General features: G+C 48.3%; 1 protein-coding gene across 9 annotated transcripts in view; it reads right to left on the bottom strand.

The window, feature by feature from the left end:
- Positions 1–648: 648 nt before the first annotated feature.
- PTPRT (protein tyrosine phosphatase receptor type T) overlaps positions 649–13,834 on the bottom strand; it is a 1,030,023-nt gene continuing 1,016,837 nt past the window's right edge. For all 9 annotated transcript variants that reach the window (XM_041733397.1, XM_041733399.1, XM_041733398.1 and 6 more), the window contains 4 exons: positions 13,686–13,811; positions 12,683–12,846; positions 9,654–9,789; positions 649–8,755 (listed from right to left, as the gene is read on the bottom strand). In XM_041733397.1, coding sequence (XP_041589331.1) covers positions 8,702–8,755; positions 9,654–9,789; positions 12,683–12,846; positions 13,686–13,811 — 480 coding nt within the window. In that variant the 3' untranslated portion in view covers positions 649–8,701. The remainder of the gene's footprint in view (positions 8,756–9,653; positions 9,790–12,682; positions 12,847–13,685; positions 13,812–13,834) is intronic.

Below are 13,834 nucleotides of genomic sequence, written 5' to 3'. Positions count from 1 at the left end.
CATGTCCCTTGATGCCACAGAACCAGCTTTATCTAATGGGATGTTTCAGACAGGTCTCAAAGCAACTTCACATGATTGGAATTTTTTTGTTGTTTTCCTGCTATCATCGTGAGAAGAGTATGCCTAGGCTAGCTCGCTGTTGCCAGGGGGAGGATAAGAGCTACATGGAGCACAGCTTCCCTAGCCAAGGTGTCCTAGGCAAGCCTGGCCCAGAGTAGTCAGACGCCAGCTGACCACCACAAATGATTGTTGTTTCAAGTCGCTGCATTTTCGGGAGGTATATTATGCACCAGTAGTTAACTTCTATATCCAGGTAGTTTGTTAATATGCAGATCTTGAAACTGTGACTCTGTAGGGGCTTAAAAATTTGTCTATTAGTAAACTTCCTGAGTGAATTTGTGGACCATACTTGGGGGAAAACTGTTTTAGAGTCAACCTTTTCTTTATGTATATTCATGGGAAAACTCTTAACATTTATGAACCTCCAACTTTCTCATCTGCAAAGAGGGGATAATATACATTTCCTACATTGTAGACATGAGGATTAAATGAACATAAAGAAACCCTAGGTTTTTCTCCTCCTCCTTCCCCTCCTCCTGTCTTCCCCTCACCCTCACCCAATCCCAGGAAGACACCAGTGCGAATATCTTAGGAAAACATGAATCTCAGGGTCACAGCTTTATTGTATAGATTTTCAACACAGCCATATTACAAACATTGTCAGGGAACATTTACAAGAATAAATAAGATGGACTTGCAGGTGTAAAAAGATTACACTTCACTGTAATGTACAGTCAAAAAATATATCTGATATTCATTGACCTGACATTATTTACCTTCTGCTTTTTTTAAGCTAGAATTGGAAAGGAAAAAGAAAAAAAAAAAAAAAGAACATTGACAGCACAGTGCTGGCTTTTGGAAAAGTTGATTTATTTTGTTTTCTCTTCTCATACGTGCTTTATCTATCAAACACCCAAACTGTACAAGTGCAGGCCATTGGGATTCACGGAGAAGGCTGCAAACAGTGTGGAGACTTTGGTCTCATGCAATATCATATGCCCAGTGGATGTGATGATGTCAGTCTTCCTAGAGTCGAGTGGGAACCCCATGATGGCCCTTAGGGGGCGATGATGGTGTCCGGGAGCCAAGACAAGGGTAGAAGCCCTGACTCTTTCTTTGCCTTTTGTTGGTCAGTTGATGTAGAGTGAAAACAGAAGGTAGAAAAGTGCTTTTGAGTCTGACTGCCAAAATGGGTTAGCGTAAATTAACCTGGGCTAGACCAGGATCCACCTGGCAATGACACGGATGCCCTGGGGATGACTATAATTATGTGCCGACTGAGTCACTGTGCTTTTGCTTTTGCAGTCTGCTTCAACAGGCCTCAAGTAGGAAGGGGGGTAGAAGTAACCTCTGGAGATAATGTGTGTGCTAAGCAAAGCCCTGCTCTGGGTCCTGCTTGGACCTTTGCTAGTTCTGGCTGTCACTGATGGCCTTGTTGGCCAGTGGGCCTGAACTATGGTTGGTCTCATCACAGATCTTGGTAGGCATTGGGTCTATGGCAAAGCAACTGTTCTTTCTGGACTTTCTGGTGATAACCAGCCAGGATTAAGTCCTGAATATGGGGCCAGAGCCACATCTCAGCCTGCATGGTGGGAAGACTTGGGCAGGAGAGTAGGGGACTTCAACCTGCACAAACCAAGCACAGCCTTGGCTTTGTGCTTTGTAGGAATAAAGGGGTTCAAATACAGTCCAAGCTCTATAACATATCACCCATCTAGGGTGGAAGAGAGTGAAAGGTCATCTCCTCAATGCTCTTTCTTCCCTTTAAAGTCTGGCCTCTGTTGGACCACTGCTGAGGTGGGCAGCTCATACTCTCTGGCACACAGCCAGTTCTTCCTTAAAATCATCAAACTTCATGCATTGATCCTAGTTCCACTCAGAGCAGTGACCTGGGACTAGCAAACCATGCTTGAATTTTGTCCAATGATATATAGGCACATGGGCACTAACATTATGTCTGACCCTTTGGAAGTCTGATTTGACCTGGGAGTATACTGCTTGGCCCTCTGAGCCTCCAGACTGCCCTGGGGGCTTTGATCCAAGGAATATCTTCCATCACTGATCTTCCATGGGAGGGATAGGGGTATGGTGAGCACTGAGAGCTTGTCAGATCATCCTATAGGAGGTCTATGGATTTGTATTCACAAGCCCAAGAGCACCGAAGTATGCTTACAGGGACTCATTAGTGCACCATTGGCAGGTTATTTCACATTCCCCTTCCTCCCCCCAAATCTAAGAATTCCACTCACCAAGGAACCATGAATTATATGAATTACCCTGAGCTCCAGGATTTCATATCAGTACCTTCCTGCCCAATGCTCTACTGCCCCTGGACCCTTATTTTCTGAACATTCCAATCAAGGGTCAGAGTCTAAATCCCATCACTTAGAGCAGCTCTGAAGGATGTTCCTTGGTGATCCAGCCCCAAAGGGTCTTTCTTATAGACTCATCCTGAGTCTTCTCACATCCCTTGTATCAGCCCCAATGGATCATCCCCAAGCTCTCAGCTAGGATGCTCGGTGTGGGGTCTTACCACTGTAGGTGCTGACTCTACCTCTTGGGGACCTAAAATTTATGAGTGAATGTGAATGTGGAAGTGAATGTGGCCACTCTGATGACCTTTCCCATCTTTTCTGAGGGTGGGCAGGAGGCATGCAAGAGATGGACTTGGTCTCTACAAGACAGTTGCACAGCCAGCGGTATGTAAAAGTCTACCTCTGGTTAGCCATAAACCAGAAGAAAGTCTTCTCCTGTTCATGAATATGGCTTAGACCTCTCTGCTGTGCTTCTGAGGGTCGTATCTATAACTCTGAAATATATGTCAGAGGACATGAGTATAGCAGTCCCCTCCACTTTTTGCCATGTGCTTCTCTCCCTGCTGCTCAGACTGTATATGACATCAAAAGCAGATCCTTGCTAGGTGCTGCCAATGCCATATATTTTTATCACTTTCAGTTGTATATACACGGAGAACCTTCAAATTGGAACCCTTGCACGGGAATATAGGAACAATGATGTATCTCACCTGGTCTCCTCTAGTTGGATTCACTTTGTCTTTTTCCTGTTTTATTGGGCTGTGATTTGGAGCTGGCATCATCAGCTGAGAAGGAGCTCTGACTAGTAGGATGGTGGGGAAAGCAGGTCAGGGCTTTGAGATGAAATGGCCATCTATGTGACTCAAGTTTCATCTTCTGATCTGCCCTGTAGCTGGGGTTGACACAGATATAGCCCAGCACAGTCTGTTAACATCCTGCTTATCTTCCTCTTGGGCTGGTTCATGTTTCCCATGGCATCACTTCTGACTTAGTGGGGTGCTGATGGCCTGTCTAGCCCAGGAATGGCTAGGTGCAGGCTAAAGGAAGGTGGTTTTCTTCATTCTGTTCTAAGGCAGTGAGGTGTAGGAGAATTATCATCTCCTTCAATATCTCTGGGTCTGGGTAGGACAGTTACTCCTGCTGAAATGACATGGTGAGTGCCTCGCTATTCCTCCCTGGGCCTCACTTCTGCTGTCTGCAGCAGCCTAACTAGACTGATAATTGTATGCACACAACAGGGATTCATACTGAAGCTGAGGAAGTGTGGATCCTAGGGAGAACATACAACAGGAGCTAGTTTAGCAATGGGGAACAGATGATGAAGAAATAGGATTTGATTAGACAGAGGGAAAATTATCATCTTTTCTCCAAGACATTGAAACTTGGTCTAAAGTGGCATCTTTGCTCCCAGTGGTCCTGGCTAGCCCTCCCTGTCCCCTGTCCTGGGGACCACAGAAGTGACCACTTTGCCCTGTATTCCATGTGCATCCTTGAATATTTCTTTTGGGTCCCAACTTCTTGACCTTGCCTTGCTGTTTTTCAAAGTTCTCCATATCTGTGCCTTCTACATGGCCGAGGCTCCTTTTTTCACATCTTTTGCCATTAATTGGTTGGCCCAACATTGTATAGCTAAGAATGGCCAAGCTGTGATTTGAACTGAAGACTATAAGCTCTTCCAACCAACTGCATGCCTCACTAAGGGATGAACTGTGCCATAATAATCTGTGCTTCCTGGCAGCACCCCTTCCAGGGCCCTGGCATGTTGCAGGAACCCATTATGTATGTATGTATGATTAAAGTAAAGTGAGAAGCCTTCCAGACCCTAGGCCCTCATGTGAAGCATGTCCTTAGATTTGCCCACATTAGAAACCATGTGACTTCACCCAAAGGGTATAACCTTCTAGAAGTCCCAGCATTCAGGAATCTGTTCAGAAAGGCTGTATACATCTTCTCCTTTTCCTTTAGGGTAATATGGGCTCAGCCTTCACCAAGGCAGATGAGCATATCCTCATCATCCTAGGATATGCCAATGGGTTCCTTCCAGCATCCAGCTGAAAGAAACTTGAGTTGAGATCAACCCATGAGTGGTGAGGTCATGGTACCCCCACACCAAAGCATCTATCTAGGGGAAGCTGAGCTGGTCTTAAACCTGAGTCTGGACCTGGTCTCAGGAGGAAACAGTATGGCCAGACACTGTGACTCTCAGACTGGGATATGATTCCCTAGAGTATGTCATAGTGGGTTGAGGGGACCAAAGCCACTTGAAGGACTAGGGCACATCATTTAAAAAATAGTCGTTTAAAAAAATTCAGGCAAATTAGAGTGGAATGGAAGTATTGCATGAATTGTTAAAGTGAATCAAGAGACTAACGCAATTTTAGGCTTGTGTGCTTTGGGCTTCACAACAAGATCCACTGGGTTATCTGTTCCACTCTCGTCTTTGATGTTATGGGTAGACCCATGAGAAAATCTGAGACATCGTGGTGGAAAAATATTGTTTTTGGAGTCAGAATAAATTTAATTGCTGGCTCACCTAATCACTAACTGGGGAACTGATTTCTCCTCTCTGAACCTCTGTTTCCTCATCTGTAGAATGGTGACAATCATAAACACTTCTTAGAGATGTTGGAAGAATTCAGTGAGCTCCCTGGTTCCAGTCCCCAACAAAGGGTCCCCTGGTTCCATGTGAAGGCTGACATGTGGTAGGCCATTGCTCCGGATACACACACAGAAGAGGGCAAGCATTAAGAGCAATCTGATCCCTCCGTTCCCATGAAAGGAGGGTGCTGTGGTCATCTAGAGGCCCAGAAAGGGTGAAAGGGCACAGTGGAGGCAGAGCTAAGTTACTTCCTAAAGCCAGCTAGGCCACAAAGAGACACAGGTTGGTAATGGTTCCTGGCTTCTCATCAGTTCCTCTATCTTCTACAGAGCCCGTAACTAGGTGACCCAGAGGCTCTGTACTAAGCGGGGGCAACTCTCTTTGGCATCCAAGAGAGAGAAGGCCGACCCTTGCTGTGGAGGCTCAGAGAGCATGGATACTATTTTCCTCTGTATCATCAAAGGTAGCCCACCCTCTGAGTGGAGTGGGGTGGGAAGATAGGTTTGAGGGTGTTTGCTCTTATTTCCCAGGGACTGGATCAAGTCCAAGTTCCAGGGCACCAGCGCCCCATCTTAGGGGGAGATATCCCCATCACAAGCCTTAGTTTCATCCCTTGTTAACTGGCCTAAGACCTCTTCACTGCCCTGCCCTCTTTAGAGAGCGGCTGGGTTTTGAGAAGATGGGGAGCCTAGCTGGGGGAAACATCAGTGGCCCTTGTTGGGCTGGTTATCCCACGACGGCCTGTGTTTTTACAATTTCCCTTTTCCCTGAAGTCACATTTTAAATTCCTACCATTTGAAACGATAGAAGCCAGTGTCATTCTTATCTGCTAGCCCCGTCACCCCTTCCGGAGCAGAATAAATCTTAGGATTTGTGTGGATAGCTCCCCTCCCCCATTCGGCATGGATGAGCCATGATCTGAGAAAAGAGCATATGCCAGGCTGATTTGCTCGGCTATAGGCTCCTGGGAGGCTGTGTGGACGCTGGCTGGAGCAGTGGCTGGGAGCCAGGGGGCCGGCTCAAGCACACCAGGGAAGGGACCCATCAAAGGAGAAGAGAGAGTTCACTGGGGGACTCCTCTGCTTTCCTTCACTTTGAGATGCTTCCTTTTGAACCTCCAAAGTGACAGCCTTTCCGTGATCAAGTCTGGTGTCTCTGGACTTTCAGACAGCTCCAGAGCCCATGCCAATGGGAACAGCTTCTGTGGGCTCCTTTCATATCCCATCCTCATAGGCCTGGAGGCCTGAATTCGTCACCCTGCTCCATGGTTGAGCAGAGATCCTGAGTTTCTCACAGAAGCTGAGTCTCATGATCCACGCATATTTTGTTCTCGCAACAAAATAATGAGCAGACAGACAGACAGATGTGATATTAAAACGCACACACTGAAGGGAATGTTTTCACAGTGTCTGATGAAAGGAAAAGAGGCAGCCCCACTGGCCCCAGAGGGAGTCTTCTCTAACGGAGCCGAGCATATCACTCAGTAGCTCTGCTGGCTTCCCTGTTGCCCTCAGGGGTAGTCTATACTCTAAGTGAGCTCTCTCCTCCCTGCCCCAGCTCATCCCCTGCCACCCCTCCTACAGTGCTATGCTCCAGCTGGGTTTACTTCCCACCATACCACCTGACTTCCCCTGCTCCCCGGATGCGCCCCCATCCCAAGGAATTTTCATACCTCTTTGTTATGGCATATCCAGATCCCTTGGACTGATTGCCTTTCTTCCCTTTTTCTACCTGTTGAGACCAAGCTGGAATGGATGCCATCTTCTCTAGGAAGCCCTAGGCAAGCAGAGTCTTGCTCCCAGATTCATATAATACTCATATGCTTCACCACCTCTGCCCTGGGGTTCAATTTCTCCAGTATACAGTGAGCTCTTGGGTGCAAAAACCTGTGGCTTATTGAATTCTCTACTCCTCATCCCCTGTCTGGGGCTAGACGGCCTCCAAGTGGAGCTTTCTAGATCCCAGGCCACCCTGAGTTTGCCAGAAACTGTGCTTGAGCACCCAATGGAGACCAAGGTAGAGAGTATGTCCCTGGCTGGAAGATCTCATAGCCTGAGGGAACATGCACCTGTTTTCATGGGCTAAGAAATTAGATGGGACTAGCTTTCCTGGGGAGCCGGGAATGAGTTCTGAAGATATATCTGAAATTCTGGGCTTCACGTAAGAACTCACATCAGAAAGAAAGAATGAGATATCCATTGTGGAGTTCTCTGCTTAGAAGTTTCTGGCCTTATTTTACCCTTCATAAAATAACTGCTTTGCTGAGAAAGATGAAGAAAATGGTGTGATCAAGTCTTATCACCAATGTCTGCCTGGTCAGAACCCAGAATTTCATCACTGAGGAAGATGCCTCAGTTTCCCCAATTGTAGAGATGATGACAGGTTAGTAGTTCTCTCATGGGGGTTCTAGGACTGCGTGAGATGTCATATGGAACGTGCCAAGCCTGGCATACAGTAGGTGCTGAGCAAATACTGGTTCCCTGTCACTGACTCACCCACACTTTGGACAAGACCCTAGAGATCCTTGGCTTATTTTAAACCAAAGCATAACTAGGTCCACCTTGACCTTTCTCATGATGGCAGCTAGGGGTTTCTCTAGGAGGGAGTTCAAATTTGGAAATCCATGATGATGCACAAAGCTGGTATTTTATCAGCCCCGGAAACTGAAGGGACTATTTTCAGATTAGCCTGTCTCCCTCACTCAACGGCAGTGCTGTTGCAGGGTGGGATCTTTTAAGGACATTGCCAGGAAAGATTACAGGCCTGAGAGATTTATCTTATGTTACACATTCAAACTTCCCTCCCCCTTTTATTTTGACATAACAGACTAAGATTTTACACCTCCAAAACAGTTTCTTTTCATACACATTTTGGAAAATAATCAAATCTTATCCACCCCCCAAGAGACAGAGGGTCAGCCAGAGCCCTGCTCCAGAGAGATGGTTCCTTTTCACAAAGACAAGGAAGAGCAGCAGAGTTCCATGCTCCCCCTTCCCACCAATTACAAAAAGCAAAGAGAACCTTTCTCAAAGGCTGTGGACACAGTGGGCTGGCCAGTGAGTGACAGGTCAAGGCCTAGGCTAGGGGAGGGGTACAGAACGGTATCGGGCCAAGCCCCATGCGGGTTAGGTGTGTGAGTGGGGGCCTCTGCTGTGGTCTCAGGAGCATCCCGCAGTCACGCTGATCCAGAGCGACAGGTGTCCAGTGCCAGAGAACCCTGAAGGAGACTGCAGGGGGCTAGCAGAGCAGGGACCCCCTCTCCCCAAGAGCCCTAATCATTTCCACGACACAGGAGGGGAGAGCACACATCCCTTCCACTCCCAAGGACAAGTAGGGCAGGGAGGTGCTGCTGAGGCTGTCACTCCCCAACACTCACAGGGGGCTTGCCAGGAGATTCGCAAACTTGAGAAGAGCAAAAGCAGGAGGTCTGGGAACCGAAAAATCCAGGGCCTTGCCACAGGAGCACTTCTGCACAGGCCTGTGGCCGCTGCTTGGTTGGGTGTGGAAGGGAGGCCTGGGCCTTTCAGAGCAGCACCTCCCACAGCTCCAGGAGAGCACTTGGAAGGTGCAGAGCCTACCACAGAACACAGGACCCTCCAGGCTTCTCCTTGGAGTTGGGCAGGGTGCCACCTCAAGCTCCTGAGCCCAGTCACCATTCACAGAAAAGGGGGGGGGGCACGTAGCTGCAGCAGCCGCTGGGCTCCGGCAGGCTCCCCGTCCCATCAGGCTAAAAGGAGCTTAAATATTCCAGTGCCACCTCGTATACAAATTTATACTGTTCCTGCGAGGGGGAAAGGCAGAGAGGGAGCAGAGGAGGTGAGGAGAGAGATGAAAGGGAAAGGGGAAATGCATTCAGGTTAGAGGCACAGATTTTGGAGGAAACGTTATCTACCTCCACACTAACAGCCAACTCAAAATTATCCATGTAATTATCTGTCCCTGGACATCCCCCCAACTTCTGCTCAGTGCCTACATACACCCACGTGTTCCCAGATGCCCGTGGGGTCACCCCCTTCCTTTTCACTGTTCTGGACTCCGGTGCTTCTTAGACTGTAAGGTGTATAGGGAGCATCCAGGAATCTTTCTAAAATACAGACTCTGATGGAGTAACTCTGGAGTGGGTTTAGATTCTGCATTTCTAACAAGGGCCCAGGTGATGCTGATGCCTCTGGTCTGTGAACGAGAATCTGAGTAGGAGCATGCTTCAAGTAAGTCAAGACTCTTAGGTCAAAGTTCCCTGTGTGTGGTCTGTTCCCATCATTGCAGCGGCCTGAGGACCTGGGCTCTGTGTGCCCACTTACTGTCCATCCCTTTCTGCAAAGCGTCTGAGCCCTGCTTACACTGTAGCAAGTTGCATAAGTTAATTAGAATAGGATTGGACTGAATTGAAAATATAATTCACACTCTACTAATCCAGAATCCCTTCCCCTAAGCCCGAATTAGTGGTATCAGGATTAGTGGTGTCAGGATTAATATTTGGGCTGCCCTGCAGGAAAAGGAAGTTGGTGAGGTTGGAGTGGAGGGGCGCAGAGTAGACAGCCGTGTGCAAAGGATGTGGCCTGTCAGGACTGAGGATGCACCCAGCTGTTGGGGGTTTTTACTATCTGATGCCACTTTCTCCACATCAGGGGAACTAGGGTCAGGCCCCTGCTGTGGAATAAGCTTCCTGGGACACTCACCAGGGTCTCCACCATGTTGGATTTGTTGTTACGCAGTGTTTTCACGATGTGGAACACGTCGATGATGTTTTGCTGCTGGATCATCTCACACACGCTGCAGATGGCACAGAAGGTTCCACTGCGGCCGCCCCCATTTCTAAACACAGAGTGAAGAGGTGAGCTATATTCCTGGGTAAACCCCCTCCCCCAGCACCTGCTGATCCTAAAGCCATATCAGCAGTGGTGGGGAGTGGCTGCCCTGGTAAAATGCAAAGTCAGGTTGTGGTGAAAGCCTTACTGGTTTGAGCCCCATTGGTGCCGTGAATCTGCTCTGACTTTGGGCAAGTTGTTTCCTATTCATATAATGGAGGGGTTGGACTAGATGCTTTTGAAAATTCAAGTAGCTGGATGTTTCCTTGGTTCTATGATCATGTTAAAGTCACCCATGGCACACTGACCCAAACAGTGCCTGTGGTGCCTGCATCCCTGTCCAAAAGGATGTTTGGATCCTCCTACACTTCGAATTAAGACAATGGAAGATCCTAGATGGTTTTCATTCTAGTGTTTTTCCATCCACTAAGGATGGAAACATCAGAGACATCTCCGTTAGCCTCAGGTCAGCCAGCCTAGGCTTGGAGATGGGGCTGGTGGGTCTGAGATGGTCTATCCTGAAACGACAGGTCTCTGTTTGGACACCCTGGTTTGAGCAAGACCCTGTTGATCAGGAGAACAGAGCTAGAGAGCTCCTGGCAGGGTCACCTCTCTGTCCCTCCTGATGCTCCATGGCAGGGTCACCTCTCTGTCCCTCCTGGTGCTCCATAGTTCATGTTCATGGAAATACCCCTCCAACTATTTATAGAAAGTCCCTTTAGGAATCTGCCTGATTCGGAACTCCTGGGCATGTTACTAAGAGCAACTAATGATTTCATATAATGGCCTATGTCTAAAGAATACCTGGATGGAAACTAAGGTGCTTGGTTTCCCAGATGTTTTATCTACAGGACACCCAACAAGCAAATGTTTCAAGTACAGACAGTTGCCCTCCATTCACTGGCCAGTGCCTGCATTTTGGTGTCTGTTGTGTTTTCTGGGCCTACGAAGATGCCAAGGTCTCCAATGATAGAAGGATATGCCTATGCTTTCCTAGTTACCTTGGCAAGGGGGCACATGGGTAAAAAGGTACTCCTTCAAAAAAAATCAGGCTAAAAAATAATCACCTGGAGGAGGAGGAGGAAGGGGACCCCTCCCCCCCAGAAGGAACCTTCTGAAGCAAGAACGATAGAATCCAAGAGGAAGAGGGAAGTGGGCAGGGGTGTCCCAGGCCTAGTGGAGTGAGACCCCCGGATGGAATGGGTGTGGCCATGTACTTAAAGGGGAGGCCACCTCAGTGTGTGGGAAGAAACTGGAGGGAGCAGGGAACCGGTTGCCAGTTTTGGGGATGTGGGCAGAACCAGCCTGGTCTGGTTGATATTACCCATCAACATGACACTGACACCTCACACCCTGGTTTGTGATTTGTGCCCTTTAGGAAGAAAGGATTATTACAGGTGGTGGCTGTAAGCTATGTGTGTGTGTTTCTCTGGTTTTCTTGATGTATGCATGCACTATTTTTAAGAAGGGAGCAATAAGCTGGTTTTGTAAGGACTGAACTTGATTCTGAGGTCAGTAAAGTGTTATTAATGCCTCCACTGGCTCCAGAAATATTTACTCTGAAGACAGAAGAGCTTGCTCCTACCTCCTCTGACACAACATTTTAAAAGAATAGGGCCTGTTCCATCACCTTCCCCCAACCTCCACGTACTAAGCAGAAAAGGGAACGGTTGTCAGTCATATGTTGCATAGCTGTTATGGCTACACATGTGTTCTGTGTCCAAGATCTTTGCAGGATCCTTCTCTGAGGTCCCTTTATACTCCTCTGGCAGACTATGACACAGGTTCTCAGAAGTAATTATTTTCACAACATATACATACTTGCTACCATGATATTGTGGATTTGTATAGTGGTAGATGAACTGTATTTGTTCTCTAAATATTTTATACCAAAGCATGATAGGGCCTTAAGATGATCTAATTCAATGTACCCACTGGAAAGATAAGGAAACTGAGGCCCACTCAATTAAGTAACTTTCTTAATGACGGATTGTCAGCCCTAGTCCCCTAAGGGTCCTGACCTCCACTGAACATTATGACGTCAAGGTCTATTTGCAAATCCCTGTGCTCTGGCCATGCCAGTTCTAAGGTAGGAGGTAAAGGTTCCAGGGTGCCCCAGTAATGGAAGTATAAATACAGCCCACCTGAGCCCACAGAGCTGTGGGAGACAGTGTCCTCTGGGCCCTTTGCAGCCATCCATCAGCCTCTCAGGCTCCCCATGTCCCTGTGTTCCCTCTAAACCCACGGCAAGGGATGCCCCCCCAGGCCACCATGGCCAATGAGTCCTTTAGTTTACTCAGAGGCAATGTGGGTTAGTAGATGGCATATTAGCTTGGAGGCCAGTGGCTTTAAATCAAAGCTTCTCTCTTAACTTCCCAACCCCTTACCCTGTCTTGCCTCAGTTTTTCACTACAACGTGATAACATCTACTTCGCAGATAGTATTTTAAGATTCACTTAAAATATCTGGCATCAAACTCAATCAACACATGCTCCTCTCTTCCTTTCCTTCCTTAGGAGATAACTGGAGGATCTGGTCACTGGAACTCATTTCATCCTAGCTTTCTTGCAACTAACAGGACACATTGTGCTTCCTGCTGGGGAGTAGGGCTTATCTCCTTATTGGGCGTGCTGGGGAGTGGCCTGCCCACCTCCTATGTTCCTAAAAGGCCACCAGGTTTTGCATCAATAACATGTCACACAACCTTAGTTCAGGGCAACAAACTGGTGACACCCAGTCCATGAAAGATTGTAATTCCCTGAATACACACTCCCTGGCTTTTAAGGGATGTTGAGATGTGGTGCAGTGAGGCATGCCTGTGGTTGGTGTTTGTGGCCAGTGGCATCCTCAAGGACAGACACCCTGTCACCCAGCACCCAGACAGCCCTCCTAGTACTCACAGGCAGTGGACCACCGTGCGCCCCTCCCTCCCGTCATACTGCTCCTGCCATTTCTCCAGCCGACGGACCACTTTGAGCAGAGAGCGCTTGGAGGGGGGTGTGTCCCGGTAGGCGGGCCAACCGATGTACTGGAGGTGCTGGACTATACGGTATCCATCCTGAGGCTGAGAACAGAGAGGCCATTAGGGCTGCTTGTCCAGGGATGCAAGCCCTTCAGAAGATGCCCTGGGGCTGCACCACTATAGCGGGACACAGACTCAATGGGGTCTGTGCCGTGTCATCATGGGGAGAGTCACAGATGATCCCCACGCTCATCTTTATACCTTTGTGCACACTGATTCTCCAGCCATGACTTCCCTGCAGCCCCTCATCCTCCACCTCCCCCACCTGGAAAACTACTGATTTCCAAAACCAAGGTCAAATGTCCCTTTCCCTAGGAAAAGCCTTCCCTAACTCTATTGGGCAGAATTCATCTCTCGCCCCCGAGCTTCATGTTTCCAGAACATATCTCACCATCCCATTGGACAGTGAACTGAGTTCTGTTTGCCCTGGGCCCCCAGTAAAGACCAAAGACCACTAATCTCCCTCTCACCCAACACTCCACCTAGCTGGTGAATTTCCCCATGGAAGCAGCTAATTATTTTTCATCTTGGTGTTCTCAGGGTCTTGGTCAGTAAGCCCAAACCTTACTGGATCCAATCAAATAATGCATCAACTCACGCCAAAACAAGACAACACAGTGGGGAAGCACTCATTTCTGAACAGTTTTGACTACAAGGCAGCAAGTGTGTCAGGGAACAGGGGGATGGCGGGCTGGATGTCTCCCCGTGCATCTCTCAGTGTCAGAGGCATTTTTGGGGTGAAGCATTGCTTCACCGAGGAGGACGGGATTATCAGGAGGGCACGGCATACATTCCTGGCTGGGGTGCAGCAGCCTCTCCTGACAGCTTCCGTCTGTTTTGGGGAGGAGCAGTGCAGGAAGCAAAGGTGGGGGTACACTTACCCGAGCCATATTGCAGATGCGGAATATTCTGTGGATGATGTCCTCATCAATGTCCGCAGACACGAACTCCACTTGGATGGGCCCGTAGCACCCGGAGGTCTTCTCAGGCCAGTACTGCATACAGAGCTGGGGCAGGGGAGAGGTCAGAG

The sequence above is a fragment of the Vulpes lagopus genome, chromosome 18 (assembly GCF_018345385.1).
Source record: "Vulpes lagopus strain Blue_001 chromosome 18, ASM1834538v1, whole genome shotgun sequence".
Lineage (NCBI taxonomy): Eukaryota > Metazoa > Chordata > Mammalia > Carnivora > Canidae > Vulpes > Vulpes lagopus.
This window is presented reverse-complemented; position numbering and strand designations above follow the sequence as displayed.